This window comes from Dama dama, chromosome 10 (genome assembly GCF_033118175.1).
Source record: "Dama dama isolate Ldn47 chromosome 10, ASM3311817v1, whole genome shotgun sequence".
Classification (NCBI taxonomy): Eukaryota; Metazoa; Chordata; class Mammalia; order Artiodactyla; family Cervidae; genus Dama; species Dama dama.
Genome location: NC_083690.1, coordinates 17,925,461 through 17,944,040, shown reverse-complemented (window position 1 = coordinate 17,944,040; position 18,580 = coordinate 17,925,461). Strand labels below are relative to the sequence as shown.

Below are 18,580 nucleotides of genomic sequence, written 5' to 3'. Positions count from 1 at the left end.
TTCTTCCCTGCTGAGCTCCCAAACCCTCTTGAGCTCAGTGAGGTGGCTTCTCTCCCTCCATCTCCCCTCCCAGCTGTTTTTCCCTGCAGATCTCTGTAGCGTCTTGGGTCTCAGTGACTTTCCTTTGATGTCGATGGATTCGGTCTTAAAGAAAGGAAACCCAAAATACATGCTTTTCCCTTAAGGCAGAGTTTCTTAACCCCTGCACTTGTTGACATTTTGGGCCAGCTTCTGGCCCAAAATTCTTTGTTGGGGGGTTGTCCTGTGCTCTGTAGGATGGTTAGGAGCATCCCTGGCTTCTACCCTCTAGATGCCAGCGGCTACCCCTCACCCCTAATTGTGACAACCGGATGTCTCCTGACAGTGCCAAATTTGGGGGACAGAATTGGCCTCAGCTGAGAACCGCTGCATTAAAGGAATCTAACACTTCAAGCCAGCATCGCCTGCAGACCTGGGCAAAAGGAGCCTCTCTCCTAGGCCTTGTACTTTAAATGGGGTGACAGGTCTGAAGGCAAGGAGTCTAAGAAGTCCAGGAGATGTCCCCATCTGGTATCTACATCTCCCTTTCTAGATCAATTCAGAGTATTGGTATCCCCGAATTTTGCACCCAAATGACCCGAGCCTGCTTAAGGCTTTCTCCAGGTCCATCTTCTGGGAGGCAGGCCATGATGCCAGTGTGTGACCTCTAGACCCGAGCAGATAATAATAGTCCTCTCCTTGTAACTAGAGTTATGTGGACAAAATAATTTAGTGTATCGATAGCCTGTAGAACAGGGTTGGCACATGATAAGCTCTATATAAGCGTTAACTGCTATTATACTTTTGAGTAGTCCCTAAACATGAGACAACTTCCTTGGCTGCTGCGCCCCTGAAGAAGCAGCCATCCATTCAGATGTTGGAGATGAACCTGGCCCTGCTGGGCCTCAGAGAGGCGGTGTTAAGGTCTCCAACCAGGCACCATCATGAGGGGATTTAGGGCCATTCTGACTCTCAGCACCTCTGGCCTTGACATGCTGGCTTGAGGACCTGTTGTGAATATTTTTACTCCTCATCTTGCATTTGTCTTGTGTCAGGGTCCATGGAAGGGAGGAATGGGTGAGACGTCTCTTCTTTCTGAGATGGGAGGAGAAGAAATGAGCTTTGAGTTTCACTTCCCTCTGTGCCCATGCTTGGACACTCAACCTCCTAAGCCCTCTGAGCTTCTAATTCCCCATCTGTAAGATGGGGGTATAAATAGCACCTTCCCTAACAGAATGGTGGTGTTGAGTCAGAAATGTCGGTAAGGTATAGATATTTACTCAGTGCCTAGTAAAAAGAAGTCAGGATTCAGCGTTGCTGATTTTAAATTACTGTAATACTGTTATCTAAATTGTCATGATGATGTTAGAAGGGAAAACATGGAGAAAAAGTTCTGTCCAAGCAGCTGCCATGAATCACAGAATGAGCTAAGAAAGGGTAAAAAACATCATCCTTAAGTCATGGATGAAACGTCTTAGAACCAAAGACATCTCAAAGCTGAAAGGGACCTTAAACCCCGACTTATTGTGTGAATGGAGAAACCAAAGCCCTGGAAAAGAATATGATCTACCTGATTTTAAAGAAAAACCTGAAACAGCTTCTAGGTCTCAGGGAGAAGAAAAAAGAGGTATTTACAGGCTGTTGGTTCCAGGTTCACTTCCAATCCCAAACTGTGTGGATGCTCAGACCCCTTATACCAAATGGTGGGGTACACTCAGCCTCCATGTCCACAAATGCAGGGAATCAACTGAAGTTTGAGGAGGTTTTGCAGAAGTTGAATGGGTACCACATTTGAGGCGTGTCAGTGCTGACCTGTGAGGAGGGGGAAGGAGAGGAAGCAGGGACATGTAGACTGCATTGGGTTCCCCCAAGAGCTAAGTCACATCAACCTGATGAAGCGTGGGGATCCCTCTCCAGTGAAGAGTTTGGGAGGACTGTGGAACAGCGAGGATGGGTTTTGGTCGCTTAATGCAGTTTTTTCAGAAACGGGGGAGCAGCTCCACTCAGCACCCAAGAGGTGGCTTTCAGGGAACAGTGACAAGGTGAGGTTCCATGAGTGGGGCCCTCCCAGCTTATGGGGGCATCACCTTGTGAGCCAAGCATGCAAAGTGGGGAGCAGCCAAGACTGCTCCTGCTGGTAAAAGATAAAAAAAAAAATTTTTTTTTTTCCATTTGCAGTGTTTATCACACCCACACTCTTAAGTCATCCAGCTTCCCTTCCAGAACCGTCTGCCTTGGCAAACTAAATTAGCAACCAAGAGTTTAGCTCTTTCAGGAAAGAACAAAATCATTTTTATAGGAAATATCAACATGTGCAAGCCTCATCTTGCCCCTGACTCACTCGGGGCACCTAGATGTTGATTGGAGCAGGAATCTCCCTGCACCTCTGGGCCTCGGTCTCCCCAGCTGTAAAATGGGCCGATGACAGCAGCTGCCTTAGAGCAGTGGTTCTCAGTGGAAGGGGAGGGGGTGGATTACGTTTGGCCGTGTCTGGAGTTGCTTTGGGTTGTCACACCTGGGAGAGGACTGCTAGTGGTGCCCAGTGGGCAGAGGCCGGGACGCGCCAGGGCATCCTGCCGTGTTCAGAACAGCCCCCATCACAGAGAGTGATCTGGCCCCAAATGTCAGCAGTGCACAGGGTGAGAAATGCCACGCTAGAGGGTTGGTGTGAAGTTTAAGTGAGTTAATCCAGGTGATGTGCTTAGTCCTGGGCCGTATACAGAGTAGGTGCTTCGTAGAGGAGTGGTGCTCTCCACACTCCTTTAAAGCCTTGAGCCTCTCATCCTGCTTTGGTTTTGCCAGTTGGGACTTCCTCACCTGCATGGCCATGGTGACTGGCACCACAGAGGCACATGTGTTGGTGATTTTGTAGAGAGAAATTCCAGAAAGTGTAATGTGCCATTTGTGTCCACTCCCCATCTGAGGATGGAGAGAGATGGACTTGAGTGACTCACTGGTCCACACAGAGGGCGATGCTCGGCGACTGTGGCTGTCAGGGTGTTGGAGGTCTGTCGAGGTTGGAGGGAGAGAAGTGTGACAGCTCAGAGCGTGTTCCTGGCACAGCTGGTACTCTCCTGTAATCAGGCAAGGAGGAGAAGTAAAGGGGTTTGAGTAAATTTTCTACTTCCCAAATGCTTTCCACTTACACTTTTAAAAAGGCTTTAAAATTTTAACTGTTTGATAGAAAACTGTTTGTACTTCATTTGACCCATTAACCCAGACTCTGAGCTTTCTTACAGATTCAGAATCTTAAATTATAAAAATAAATGATCACATGATGCTTAACATCATTAAAACAAATAACCCACTCAGAAAGTGGGCAGAAGACATAAACAGATGTTTCTCCAAAGAAGACATACAGATGACCAATAGGCACATGAAAAAAATGTTAACATCGCTAATTATTAGAGAAATGCAAATCAGAACTACAATGAGATATCACCTCACTCAAGTGTGAGTGGCTAACATAAAAAAAGCCAAAAATTATAAATGCTAGAGAGGGTGTGGACAGAAGGGAACCCTCCTTCACTGTTGGTGGGTGTGTAAATTGGTACAGCCACTATGGAGAACAGCATGAAGGTTTCCTAAAAAACTAAAAACAGAGCTACCATACTTCTGGGCATATGTCAGAGAAAAACATGATCTGAAGGGATACATGCATCTCAATGCTCATTGCAGCACTGTTTACAATAGCCAAGACATGGAAGCAGCCTAAATGTCCATCAACAGAGGGATAGGTAAAGACGATATAGCACATATATATACTGTGGAATATTTGTTGTTGTTCAGTTGCTCAGTCATGTCCAGCTGTTTGCGACCCCATGGACTGCAGCACGCCAGGCTTCCCTGTCCTTCATCATGTCCTGGAGCTTGCTCAAACTCTTGTCCGTTGAGTCGGCGATGCCATCCAACCATCTCGTCCTCTGTCGTCCTCTTCTCCTCCTGCCCTCAATCTTTCCCAGCATCAGGGTCTTTTTTTTAAAAGAGTCAGCTGTTTGCATCAGGTGGCCAAAGTATTGGAGCTTCAGATTCAGCATCAGTCCTTCCAGTGAACACCCAGGACTGATCTTTAGGATTGACTGGTTTGATCTTGCAGTCCAAGGGACTCTCAAGACTCTTCTCCAACACCACAGTTCAAAAGCATCAATTCTTCGGTGCTCAGCCTTCTTTATGGTCCATACATGACTACTGGAAAAACCATAGCTTGGACTATATGGACTTTTATCGGCAAAGTAACATCTCTGCCTTTTAATATGCTGTCTAGGATTGTCATAGCTTTTCTTCCAAGGAACAAGCATCTTTTAATTTCATGGCTGCAGTCACCATCTGCAGTGATTTTGGAGCCCAAGAAAATAAAGTCTGTCACTGTTTCCATTGTTTCCCCATCTATTTGCCATGAAGTGATGGGACCAGATGCCATGATCTTAGTTTTCTGAATGTTGAGTTTTAAGCCAACTTTTTCACTCTCCTCTTTCACTTTCATCAAGAGGCTCTTTAGTTCCCCTTGCTTTCTGCTACAGAGTGGTGTCATCTGCATATCTGAGCTTATTGATATTTCTCCCAAAAATCTTGATTCCAGCTTGTGCTTCATCCAGCCCAGCATTTTGCAAAATGTACTATATGCATGTAAGTTAAATAAACAGGATGACAATATACAGCCTTGACGTACTTCTTTCCCAGTTTTGAACTAGTCTGCTGTTCCATGTTCGGTTCTTAACTGTTGCTTCTTAACCTGCATACAGGTTTCTCAGGAGACAGATAAAGTGGTCTAGTACTCCCATCTCTTGGAAAATTTTCCACAGTTTGTTGTGATTCACACCATTAAAGGCTTTAGCACAGTCAATGAAGCAGATGTTTTTCTGGAATCTCTTGCTTTTTCTATGAGCCAACAGATGTTGGCAGTTTGATCTCTGGTTCCTCCGCCTTTTCTAAACCCAGCTTGTACATCTGGAATTTCTCTGTTCACGTACTGTTGAAGCCTGGCTTGGAGGATTTTGAGCATGACCTTGCTAGCATGTGAAATAAGTGTAATTGTGCAGTAGTTTGAACATTCTTTGGCATTGCCTTTCTTTGAGATTGGATTGAAAACTGACCTTTTCCAGTCCTGTGGCTACTGCTGAGTTTTCCAAATTTGCTGACATATTAACTACAGCACTTTAAAAGAAACATCTTTTAGGATTCTGGAATAGCTCAGCTGGAATTCCATCACCTCCATTAGCTTTGTTCATAGTGATGCTTCCTAAGGCCTAATGTGACTTCACACTCCAGGTGTCTGGCTTTAGGTGAGTGATCACACCATCGTGGTTATCTGGGTCATTAAGATCTTTTTTGTATAGTTCTTCTGGGTATCCTTGCCACCTCTTCTTAATATCTTTTGCTTCTGTTAGGTCCATACCATTTTTGTCCTTTATTGTGCACATTTTTGTGTGAAGTGTTCCCTTGGTATCTCTAATTTCCTTGACGAGATCTCTAGTCCTTCCCATTCTATTGTTTCCCTCTATTTCTTTGCATTGTTCTCTTAGGAAGGCTTTCGATGGAATATTTCTTAGCCATTAAAAGGAATGAAATAACGCCATTTGCAGCAACATGGATGGCCCTAGGCGCTCAGAGCAGCCCCCCATAACAACGAACCATCAGAGAGCATCATACTGAGTGAAGTAAGTCAAACAGAGAAGGAGAAATATCACAGGACATCCCTTATCTGTGGAATCTAAAAAGTGATACAAATGAACTTACAGAAAATGAAACAGAAATAGACTCACAAACTTAGAAAATGAACTTACAGTTTCCAGGTGGAAGGGATGGTTAGAGAGTTTGGGATGGACATGTACACACAGCTGTATTTAAAATGGATAACCAACAAGGACATATTATATTAATATAGCACATGGAACTCTGCTTAGTGTTATGTGGCAGCCTGGATGGGAGGTGGATTTGGGGGAGAATGGATACATGTATATGTATGACTAAGTCTATTCCTTATTCACCTGAAACTGTTACAACATTGTTAATTGGCTATTCCCCCAATACAAAATAAAAAGTTCGAATAAATAAATAAATGATCACACAGTGACTATCCCCAGGCTCTATGAAGGCGGAAAGGATTGTTTGCGCCTTCACCAAATGGCCCTGTTCTGTACTTTTTTAAGTTCTGGTATCTGTCTGATAGTCACAGTCCACTAAATTGATTAAAATCACTCCAGATGGGGAAAGCAGATGACCAAGTATATTTGAATTATGTCTAAATTATGAATAGTAAATAAGATCTAAGAGAAAACGTGAGGCCCCCTCTGCACAGGTTTTGTGCAAGGACTTTGCGACATCTATACCTTTTTAAAAATTTAATATAGTTAATTTGCAATGTTGTGTTAATTTCAAGTATATAGCAAAGTGATTCAGTTATACACATACACATTCTTTTCGATTATTTTCTGTTATAGGTTATTACAAGATATTGAGTATAGTTCCCTGTGCTATACAATAGGTCCTTGTTGACATCTGTGCCTTTCTGTCACTCTCTGGATTATTCAGGTTGTTCAGAAAATCCCTCCAGACGATGAGGATAAATTAGAGCATTTACATTGTACAGATATATACTAATGATGGCAGTAAAAATGAGTCCCCCATAACAGTCAGTGGGGATATTTGGGGTGCCTCACAATAAAATTTCTAGATGTTATTGTTTCTGAAAAGGAGAAATATAGGGATCTAGTTATGAGGAATTCACTTCACGTACAGGGTTTTTTTTTTGTTTTTTTTGGTTTTTCGGTTTTTGTACTGCAAATACTGCATGTTACCACCAGCTCATTCAGTGACTTGGCTTCCTTATGTACAGGGTGGAGGGGGGCAGGGATATCTAGCCTTCTGTCTCTGAGCTGCTCTCTGGATTTAGTCAGTATCCAGTGTAATTCCCTATGCTCTCCACCAACACAATCCCTAGATTAACAGAGATGGCAAACTTGATGTTCTCCCAGGCAACGTTTATGATAGAAGTCATTAGTTTTATTCAGGGTATTATAATTTGCATTTTAAAAGTTTGGCTTTTAAAAGACTGTTAAGATTGCCATAACTTTTCCAAGTGATTTGCAAGTCCCGAAGTCTGCCAATTAGCTCAGATGGCCGAAGCAACGACTGCTTCCCGTCAGAAAGGCTGAATCACTGAGGAACGACCACCCTTCGGGAGCTGAATGATTCACCAAGCCAAGCTACTTCGCACATTGGGATAAGAAGCGTAGGCTATCAGATTTCCGTTCATACTTCTGCCCCTTCTGCTGATTTTGCTGTAGATTCTCTAATAGACGCTTATTTTTTCCTTTATTTTTTTTCCCCAAAATTATATATTCTTGTTAGAAGCTCAAACTGTACATACTTATATAATAAATACAGAAAGTAGAAAGTTCTCTCTGTTTCCCCTCCCTAGAGAGAGCTACTCTTAACAATTCTGTGAATAGTCTTCCAGATATTGTTTTCTAGTCTGTATATTGGGTTAACCAAAATGTTCATTTGGGTTTTTCCCTATGATCTTATGGAAAAAACGGAAAGAACTTTTTGGCGAACCCAATATCACCTCTTTTTTTTTTTAAAGCAAAAAGAGATTGTGTTTATATATACTGTTTTGCAACTAGGTTTTGTCTCCTAGCAATATGTCTTGGAGATGTTTCCATCTTGTATATATAGGTCTATCTCATTTTTAACCATGGTGCTGGTTTCCATGGTATTGTCACATCAGAAATTATTTAATTAGTCTTCTCCATTCTTCATCTGGGTGCTCCCAAAGCTGATCCTAAGACAAGACTTGGATGCAAGCAGGCTACTAGGAAGGTGATCCCAGGAAATACTGTAAGAGATTGGGCAAGTGAGACTAGAAAGGGAGGCAGGCCAGTGAAGGATGATCCATTAGTGGGTAACTGGAGCTTGGGAGGCAGGACCAACCGTCAGGTTCACTGATTCTTCAGGACTCACAGAACTCGGAAAGGCTGTTACACTCATGGTTACAGTTCATTGCAGTGAAAAGATAAAGACTCAAATCAGCAAAAGGCAGAGTCCAGGAGAGACCAGGCATGAGTTACAAATGTCGCGTGGACAGCATTTCATCCTCCCAATAATGACATGTGGCAACATGCTCAGAGGATCACCAACCAGGGAAGCTCACTGAAGCCTCCGTGTCTAGAATTTGGATTAGGGCTCAGTCGTGCAAGCATGGCTGACAGTCTGGGTGGCTGACCCTAGTCCCCAGCCTTTTCTGAGGTCAAGTTGCTCTTGTGTTGGCCCAAGGCCCCTATGAAAGTCACGTGGTCAGCATATACTGGCATGTCCCAGGCAGAGAGCAGTGGGTGCTTATGGTAGGATGCCAGCAACAAAGGCTACGGGTAGCCTCCAGGGTGGGCAGGATATCAACAGCCTGTCATATTTCCTCATGAAGTGTTTTTGTTGTTTCCATTTTTCATGCTCACAAATGATATTCTAGAAGAGGGGTTGGCAAACATCTTTGTAAAGGACCAGATAGTAAGTATTTTCAGCTTTGAAGGCCACACAGTCCCTCTTGCAGCTAATCAACTCTGCTGCGATAGCACAAAAGAGCTGCAGGCATTGTGTGAACAGACGGATTTGACTGGGTTCCAGTAAAACTTTATTTACAGAAAACAGGTACAGACCAGGTTTGGCTTGAGGGCTCCTATGGTGGATAATTCTTTTATGTGTATCTTTATCCCTTCATGCAGGTAATTCTACAGGACAGATCTCTGGAAGTAGAATTGCTGGGTCTTAAGCAATGACATTCTTATTTTGAGCAGATACTCTGCCCAAAAGATGAAACTCCTTCCTCTTTCACCAACAGTACCTGAGAACATTTGAGATTTCTTTTCTTAAAACCACTTCCCAAAGAAGCAAAACCAATACTCACTTACTAGGCTGTTTCTCCATTTTCATTCTTAAGTTTTGGAGAGGCAAAGGAAGATAGAACATTGTATCCCCAAGGAGAAATTCCAAATGGGGTCTGAAATGGTCTCCTGGTATCTTGCTTTAGATGTGAGACCTACAGGGAAAGGGACACTGGTAACGTGTTTTCATTTGGTGAAAATTTAACCTTCCATTCCCCGTGAGATGTGGTTCAAGAGTCCTGCATGTTGCCTATTCAAAAAAGTTGTGCTTCTTTGTTTATTCAGATGCATCAGCTTCTCAGCAATCCTTTATTAAGCAAAGATTCTATTCCTAATTTTTCTCTTCTGTAAAGGGTTTCCCTATAAATAAGGTCTACCTATGCATAGTGACCACTTTATCAGATGTACGAAAAATGAACATGGTCCAGTTTTTGTTCACGGAGCTGATAGGTATGGGACACTGTTGATGGAGAGGTCACTTAGCCCAGTTCACTCTTGGTCTTTCGGGGCTTAAAACAATGGATAGAGTTTTTGTTTTTCCACTTTTCTTTTTTTCCCCTTATTTTTATCATTTGAAATTCTTGATGTGAATCCCACAGAGGAGAACAGAGATTTGTTAGCATTCAGTCTCTGTTTTGGGTTGCATATTTTAGCTGGTTTGTTTGATAATGGGCACCCCTTCTGGGATCTGCCCGCCTGCACTCTGCTCACGCTGGGTGAATCTTTGATAGTCCCCATTCCATAGTCCTTCATTTATAACACAGACAAACACAGCCTGCTTTCCCGTCAGCGAGATGGCATGCCCTGACTCCCCACATGCAGATAAGGAATTAGGCAGAACTCGGCTGGGAAGATAAATCAAGCTATCTCATTAGGCTTGAAAGACACGAATTAAGCTTGCATGGGAATTAACAGCCTTCTGAAGGGACATACAGTGCAACAAAGGGAGAAGAAATTGCCAGAGCCCTTTCTCTCAGGAACCTTGCCTCTGCAGCCTGTCTCTTTCGTAAAGGTCAACAGGTAGAAATTGAGGATTGAAAGAGCAGTGTAGTGTTTGTTGAGCACGTATTAAGTGCCAAGGCTGCACTTACTAAGAAGAGGGTGGCAGAGGATGAGGGGCTTGTCTCAGGGGTCCCAGAGCTGTCGAATGACAGAGCCAGGATTCACTCTTGGCGACCCCATGGGCTGTATAGTCCATGGAATTCTCCAGGCCAGAATACTAGAGCGGGTAGCCTTTCCCTTCTCCAGGGGATCTTCCTGACCCAGGGATCGAACCCAGATCTCCCACATTGCAGGCGGATTCTTTACCAGCTGAGCCACAAGGGAAGCCCAAGAATACTGGAGTGGGTAGCCTATCCCTTCTCCAGGGGATCTTCCCAACCCAGGAATCGAACCAGGGTCTCCTGCATTGCAGGCTGACTCTTTACCGACTGAGCTATGAGGGAAGCCCTAGGATTCACCTCGGATGTCTGTTCTCCTGGCCTACAGCTTAAACAGGTGGTCCTTATCTGGGGTGAATTGAGCCCCCAGAGATACTGGGTCATGTGTGGAGATTTGGGGATTGTGACCGCTGGGCTGGGGGTGCAAATGGCAGCTGGTGGGTGGAGGCCTGAGGTGCTGCTGGACGGCCTCCAGCGCACAGGCTGCCCCCACAGAGAATTAGCCAGCCCCCCGCGTCAGCAGTGCGGCCTTCAGAACCTGGTTCGAGCACTCAGCCGGACGCCAGCGGTGGCTGGCGGTTCCGCCGGGACTACCCGGCTGTCGTGCCCTGAGGGAAGCGTGGTGAGGCTGCAGGGTCAGAGGTCAAAAGCTGCAGCCGAGGGACTCGTGGGAGGGGGAGGAGGGAGTCGGGGACTTCTCGGGTTAAAGGAAACAGTGGCCCGGAAACAAGGGCTCGCGCCTGCCGTGGAGGCGTGTGGAGACTAACGCCTCTGTCCTGCCCCCCCGCCCCTCTAGTGTTCGGCCACAACATGAAGAGCAGCAACGACTTCATCGGGAGGGTCGTCATCGGCCAGTACTCCTCCGGCCCCTCGGAATCGAACCACTGGCGGCGGATGCTCAGCGCCCACCGCACGGCCGTGGAGCAGTGGCACAGCCTGCGGTCCCGGGCCGAGTGCGACCGCGTGTCCCCTGCCTCGCTGGAGGTGACCTGAGGGCCGCCGGGAAAAAAGGAAGAAAATTTAGGACAAAAGAAACATGCCCGATGTGTATACTGTTCCATCCACACACACACACACACCCATACACACCCAACTCCTCTCAGAACTGAGAGGACGCGGACTGTTGCTCACATACTGGCCGCCCTTGAGGAGCGAGGCCTGAGAACTTTCCAGAAGCCCCATCCATCCATCAGCCGCGAGCTGAGCGGGCTCTGCCGTGAGACTTATGGGCAGCGCTTGCTCTCGTGGATCCTCCCGCCCCAAAATGCACTTTCAACCCTCAGGCCAGAGAAAAGACCTCCCCGAGGGTGCCAGCCTCCACTGAGATGAAATTTTCCAAGAGTCTGGCCAGTGTCTCAGAGTCGGACACGACTGAGTGACTGACACTTTCACTTCACTTTCACTTTGGCCAGTGTTGGGAGGCCTGACCCCCCCAAGCCCAAAATGCGCACCCACTGGGTGACTCCCGAACCGTCTGCTGTCCCCAGAGGTTCCTCAGACCTGCTACCCTTCCCCCAACGTGTAAGTACTTTTCTCTTTAGTGGGTGTGATACATAGATTAGACTATATGAAGAAACCAAATGGCAACAAAAAATACTCCAGTGTCAGAAGCCTCTCCTGGCCTCGCTGAAGCCGTCCTTGTGTTAGCTTCTCCCTGGGGACTCCCCGTGGGGGTGTGTGTGGATGTTCTGGCGTGTGTGCCCTCACGTGAGCGTGTGTGTGTGTGTGTGTGTCTGTGTGTGTGTGTGCCTCTGTGTCCCCTTGGTGAGCAAGGCGCTGGCCGGGACCTCAGGCCTGAGCACTCCTTCTGTCTGCCTTGCCCGTCAGTGAAGTTTCACCCACCGCGCTCTTGTGTGTCAAGACCCCACCCTCAGTAACAGTAGCGTGTGTGAATAGCAAGTTAATAGAATATGATAGAGCAGAAGTAACATTTTTTGACCGAATCATGGTGACTGTGACCCCCAGAAGACCTGCAGAGGACGGTTACGTGGAATAAAATGGCCACCACGCCCACCACGCCCCACTCCAAGAGTCTCCCTCCTTGTCACACTCTGAGGGTCTCGCTGTGTTTCGTGTGAACCAAAGTCACTTCTCTCGTGCTAAGAAATTAGTGTAGTTAGAATAGATCTCTTTCTCTCTCTCTCTCTCTCTCTCTCTCTGTTGGATGCTTCTGTATCTTTTCCCACAGTGTATTGTCTGGTATAATGGGGAGCTATTTATTGAAATTAAAGATTATTTATTTGTGCCATGCATTTGAGTTATCTTTTTCTTCATGAACACGGCCATGGAGGGTAGAAGGGTATTTCGGTTACTATCTCTGTGTAAAAACTCAAAGCACTGGTGTTTATCGTGCTCACAGATCTCATGCGTCCAGAATTCAGACCAGGCACAGGGATGGCTTGTCCCTGCCCCATTATACCTAGGGTCTCAGCTGCAACACTTGAGGGCCACAGTGGGTATAACCAGTCATGCTGGACATTGTTGGTAAGACTCTGTGTAGTCTGGGCAGGAAGAACAGTTAAAATGTTAAGGTATATTCATCTGACAACTGACAGGAGAACTTGTGTAAAAGAAGATAAGGATTTATGTTAGGTCCCTCCTGTTGCAAGCAACAGGAAATTAACACCAAATTGTTTAAGCAACAAAGGAAGTCCTGGCTTTAGGCATAGCTGGATCCAGGGGCTCAAATGAAGTAATCAGGGCTTTGTTTATCACTCTGTCTCCTAGACAGGCTCTCCCCATTCAGGGAGCATCATGGTTACTAGCAGCTTAATAATTCCAACTCATACTCATCATTCAGACCCAGTTTCAATTGCCAAGACAGAAATAACAGCTCCTTCCTGTCCTTCCCACAAGAAGCTTTTATTTCTGTTTAACTTTTATAACAACTACCTCTAATTGTAAGCCTTACTGCATGCTAAGCCCAATGCTGGCATAGCCTTATTTAATTCTCACAACAACCGCTTGACAAAGGAGCTATTATTATCCCCATTTTCCAGGTGTGGAAAGTAAGAGGTTTTTTTTTATAAAACTATTCAGGACAAGAGCCATGGCTCCTTAGCTTTCTATTGGCCATGCCCAGTAAAAGGGGCTTGACCTAGGTAAACCTCGTGGACTGAGATGGATCCACTCCTGGCCTCATTGGGCTTTCCAGAGTCCCCTCGTGAGTCCTCTGGTGCCTCCCACTCTGGAGTGGAGGTGGCGTGAAGGTCAAGGAGGAAAGATAGGGAGGTTGCCTTAGGTTATGTTTCTAAGGAGAGAAACTTTATAAAACGGCTTCCTGCCCATGATTGCACAGAAGAGGAGAGAAATATGAGAGAATAAACAGAATGAGGGAAGACAGGACTAGAGATGAGGTTACATGGTGATTGGTCTGGGCCCCAGTTTCCTCATTATCTTATGTGGGGCACTTCAGAAGCTGATGTTGAGGCAATGACTTGGGTTCAGTTGAGTGCAGTTCAATCGCTCAGTTGTGTCTGACTCTGCGATCCCATGGACTGCAGCACGCCAGGCTTCCCTGTCCATCACCAATTCCCGGAGCTTACTCAAACTCATGTCCATTGAGTCGATGATGCCATCCAACCATCTCGTCCTCTGTCATCCCCTTTTCCTCCTGCCGTCAATCTTCCCCAGCATCAGGGTCTTTTCAAACGAGGCAGCTCTTCCCATCAGGTGACCAAAGTATTGGAGTTTCAGCTTCAGCATCAGTCCTTCCAATGAATATTCAGGACTGATTTCCTTTAGGATTGACTTGGGTGCAAGGACTTGGGTGTGATGGTTTATTTGGGAGGTGAGCCCAGAAATCATAAACAGAAGGATAAGTCAGGGGCAGGAGGAACACCATCAAAGCCTGCTTTAACTGGCATTGTGGGCAGCTAGGGCTCAGTCATGCTGGGGACCCACATATTAATAGAATACACTTGAGAGTGACTGCTACAGGGAAACTGGACTTTTTAACTATTGCATCTTATTGCTCAGGGCCTGAGGGGTGCCCCCGTTGGCATTCAGTGTTGGACACTTCAGCACTCACTGTCCTTTTGGGCTGAGCCAACTTGGGTGGCATAGAGAACTCCCCGGGCAGAGAAGGAGGGTGTGCTCAAGCAGGTGAGATGTCCCCATGTGTGGTCCAGCCCACAGCAGACTCGTGGGCACTTGGGTGACTGAGGGTGGCAAGTGGGGCATCCCCAGCACCTGCTGCCCTCGTTCCCAACAACCAGAGGACTGACCAAGCACCGTGCCAAGTGCTAAATGTCTCATTTCATCCTCCTGCAGCAACCCACGTGGGAGATGTTGTCAGTTCCCTCTTATAAATGAGGAAGCTGAGGCTTCATGAGATTAAGTGGTGAGTAAGCAATGACGCTAGAATGCCAGCCCAGGCCTGGCTGACTCTAGAGCCTGGTGTGAGCTAAACTGCATCTCCCTCAAGCTCGTGTGCTGAAGCCTTAACCCCCACGACCTCAGCATGTGGCTGTGTTGAGAGATGGGGCTCCTTAAAGGTGATTCAGGTTAAATGAAGTCATCAGGGTGGGCCCTGATCCAATACAACTGGTGTCCTTACATTAAGGGGAGGGGAGGACAGAGAGACAGACACGCACTGAGGGAAGATGATGTGCGGAGACGTGGGGAGAAGACGGCATCTACAAGTCAAGGAGAGAGGCCTGGAGACCCAGGCTGAGGACAGCGCCTTCCCAGGAACCGCTTCTGCCAACACCCAGAATTGGGACTTGCGGCCTCCAGATCTGTGAGTCAGTGAAACTGTGCTATTTGAGCCACCCCATCTCTGGAACTTTGTTGCAGCGGCCCTAACACTCTTACTCAGAGCCGGTGTGGCTGACCACCGTGCTGGACTGTCTCATCTGAAAATAGGATGACCGTTTCTACCCTGCAAGGCTGCAGGTGGTGTGAGGATGAGCCAGGATAGTGCCGGCAGGGTCTTAACACACTGCGCTTGCTGGCTGTTCCTACTGGACTCGCATCGGGCAGTGTTTGCTGGTCATAGACAGAACAGCAGAAGCACGGGTGTCACAGCCGTCACGTCTCCTGATTCCTTTCCTTTCTGGGTGCCCTGTCTTCCAGTGCCAGTGGGATCGCTTTCCTTTTTTCAGGGTCAAAACTACAGTTTAAAATAATTTGGAATGAGCACCACTAAGCAAAAATTTTAAACTTATGCCTAGAAAAAAGACTGGAAGACATTGCCCTGAAGGTCGCAGGGGTTATCTCTTGGGAAGTCATTTTGCTACTCAATTTTATACCTTCCAATTCAGTGTTTTTGAGGGTCCTATAGTGATCTCATGGTAGTTTAACATATATTGTGCACTTAAGTGTCAGGCATTGTTCTAAGCACTTGTATGAGGGAAGGTATTGATTTGTTCCCATTTTTCAGATGAGGAAACTGGAGTTAAGAGGGATTAAATAATCAGTGTGTGGTCACACAGAAGCAGGTCTGAAATTTGAACACAGATACAGATATGCCTGAAGTGGAAAGTATGGAATAAACTAGCCTCTACTGTCCCTTTTATAATGGTGGTGAGGGACAGGGAACTTTATTTTACTTACTAGTAAATAAATGACAATTTTTAAAAGGTAAGAAACTAAAGGAGATGATAGATAGATGATAGGAAGAAAAAACAGACCTTTGCTGAACCCACAGGCCACCATGAGCACAGTGGCTGTCTGTGTGCATGTATAGGGTCGAGGGGAGAGTAATGTCTGTAAGAAACCAGAAAATATATATTGTGTTACAAAGAGACCTCTACAACCTCCAAATGGCAGCAAAGATCCTATATGTTAAGTGAATAAATTGCCCATGTTCTAAACAGGAAACTTGAAGTCTGGAGCAGGGGGTGCAAACTATAGCCTGCAGGTCAAATCCAACCCACTGCTCTTTTTTGTAAATACAGTTTTACTGAAACCCAGTCAGGCTCATTCCTAAGATTCAGAGTTGTGGCCTGCAAAGCCACTACTATCTGGCTCTTTACAGAAAAAAAATATTAAGTTGCAGTTATGTAGGATGAAAAAGTCTAGAGATCAAAGGTACAGCATGATAGTTATAATTAATAACACAGTATTGAATGCCAGAAATTTGCAAAGGGTAGATTTCAGGTGCACTCAGCACACACAAAAGGAGATGATACGTTAATTAGTTTGCCATATCATTTCACTATATATATGTGTGTATATATATATGTATATATATATCACATCATCATGTTGTACACCTTATATATATTCTTCTTAAAAGAATTCTTAATTCTTCTTAAAAAATGGAATTTTTAAGAAAGTTTGCTTATCCCTGTCTAGAGCAAGGTAACGTGAATGTACATATGATTCCCTGGGGATCTAGTCAAAATGCAGATTCCAATTCAGCAGGTCAGGGCTGGGGCCTGAGATTATGCACTTTTAATGAGCTCCCAGGAGATGCCGCCACTGCTCGTCCATGAACCACACTCTGGACCGAGCATGTCACAAATACTTGTCGTGTTTCCATCAGAGCAGGGTCATGATCTCATTTACCAAAATCTCCAGCCATCACCTATTATCAACACGGATCATCTAGGAGGTTTATTTGCCAAATCAAAGGACCCTCCACTTTTCAAAAGCATTTCCAGTGGCCTATGTCTGATGACCCTCCTTCTCCACCCGGTCCATTCACACAGAGGGTGTTTGACACAACAGCAGGGGCCCCTGAAGGACAGTCAGCACACCAGATGATGGAGAGTAGGAAGAAAGCATCCCAGCTGTCTTCCATTTTTATATTTTTTGTATGAACTTTTTAAATAAGTCAATTTGGGAGAGGGCTGTTTTATAACAGACACAGTATATTAGTACAGTAAGTTGTATGTGCATATCACATATAATAAACATGTCATTTCTAAAGAATAAATGTGCATGCTCTGGGGCACACCCCCACAAAGCTTTGAGGCAAGGGGTAGAGTTCTGCTGTGGCTGAAAATGGGCCTGGGCTGTGCTCCGAGCATGAGTCAGGCCTTGGCAGGCTTTCAGCCCTGCGTGGGCTGGCAAAGCACGCTATGTGGGCACGAGTTAAGTTTTCCTCGCAGGCACAGCCGGCTGTTGCAGAGAGAAAGTGAGCGATTGGGACACGTTTTTGCCTGGTGAATGCCAGCCACACGAAGTGTCAAGGCACCTGGCTGAGCATTTCAGGAGAGAAAGGGTGAAGTGTTCAAAGAAGGCCAGGTAAAGACCTGCACAGGAGCAATGACAATCACAGCAAAATTTGCTATCATGCATTCAACACCTGCTATTTGCCAGCTTCTATGCTGAGTATTACAGACAAATGATTACATTTAAACTTGGTGAGGTAGGCACTGTTATTGGGGGCTTCCCTGGTGGCTCAGAGGGTCAAGATTATCTGCCTGCAGTGCAGGAGACCTGGGTTAGATCCCTGGGTCGGGAAGATCCCCTGGAGAAGAAAATGGCAACCCGCTCCAGTATTCTTGCCTGGAGAATCCCATGGACAGAGGAGCCTGGGGGCTACAGACCATAGGGTGGCAGAGTCGGACACGACTGAGCAACTAACACTTTCAGGTACTGTTATTATCCCCTATTTTATAAAGGAGGAAAGAGAGGCTCAGAGAGGCAGAGTGACTTGCCTGGGGATACAGGAAGACTCTGATTTTCAGAGGTATCCATTCACAAATGCAATGAGATTCCAATGAAACACCATGATTTCAGTTTGACCACACTAGAACCGTACACTAACGACAAAGTTTGCTTCTCTTTGTTGAACACTTCCTCTACATCAAGAACCTTCTACCAGTGCCTTCTTTAACCTCCAAAAGACCCGGAAGGAAATGCCATGCCCCGCCCTTCCTCCTCGCTGCGGGGAATCCTGGGCTCAGCGCCGCGCAGACGAGGTGGGGACCGGCTGAACCCAAGTGCTGAGGCCCTGCCTGAAGGGGGCGCCCTCTCTAAGTTCCGTTCAGTTCAGTCGCTCAGTCATGTCCGACTCTTTGCGACCCCATGGACTGCAGCACGCCAGGCCTCCCTGTCCATCACCAAGTCCCGGAGTTTACTCAAACTCATGTCCATTGAGCTCCGCGAAATTGTTCCTGTGAGCAAATGAGGCTTAAATCTTGTCAGATCTTCAGATTCTCAACAAAGCGCAGAAATCTGGACTTACACTTAAAATCTCCTGATTGTATACCCTGACAACAAATTTTTAGAAATTTAAAACACTGCACGTGCGTGCATGCTAAGTCGATTCAGTCGTGTCCCACCCTTTGCGACCGCATGGACTATATAGCCTGCCAGGCTCCTCTGTCCATGGGATTCTCCAGGCAAGAATACTAGAGGGGGTTGCCATGCCTTCCTCCAGGGGATCTTCCTTCCCGACCCAGGGATCAAACCTCATCTCTTACGTCTCCTGCATTGGCAGGCGGGTTCTTTACCACTAGTGCTGCCCACGCAGCACGGATCCAACAAATCACATCCACGGGTGAGTTGCCCCAGGAGACCTCGGCTCTAGATGCTGGCTTATATTTTCACTTTGTCCGAGGGCACCAA

At 46.2% G+C, this 18,580-nt stretch overlaps 1 protein-coding gene across 1 annotated transcript in view; it reads left to right on the top strand.

The window, feature by feature from the left end:
- Positions 1–12,294, top strand: part of SYT17 (synaptotagmin 17) — an 84,716-nt gene extending 72,422 nt beyond the window's left edge. Inside the window, exon 8 of the mRNA XM_061153971.1 lies at positions 10,854–12,294. Within this exon, the coding sequence (XP_061009954.1) occupies positions 10,854–11,050 (197 nt within the window). The 3' untranslated portion in view covers positions 11,051–12,294. The remainder of the gene's footprint in view (positions 1–10,853) is intronic.
- Positions 12,295–18,580: the final 6,286 nt, after the last annotated feature.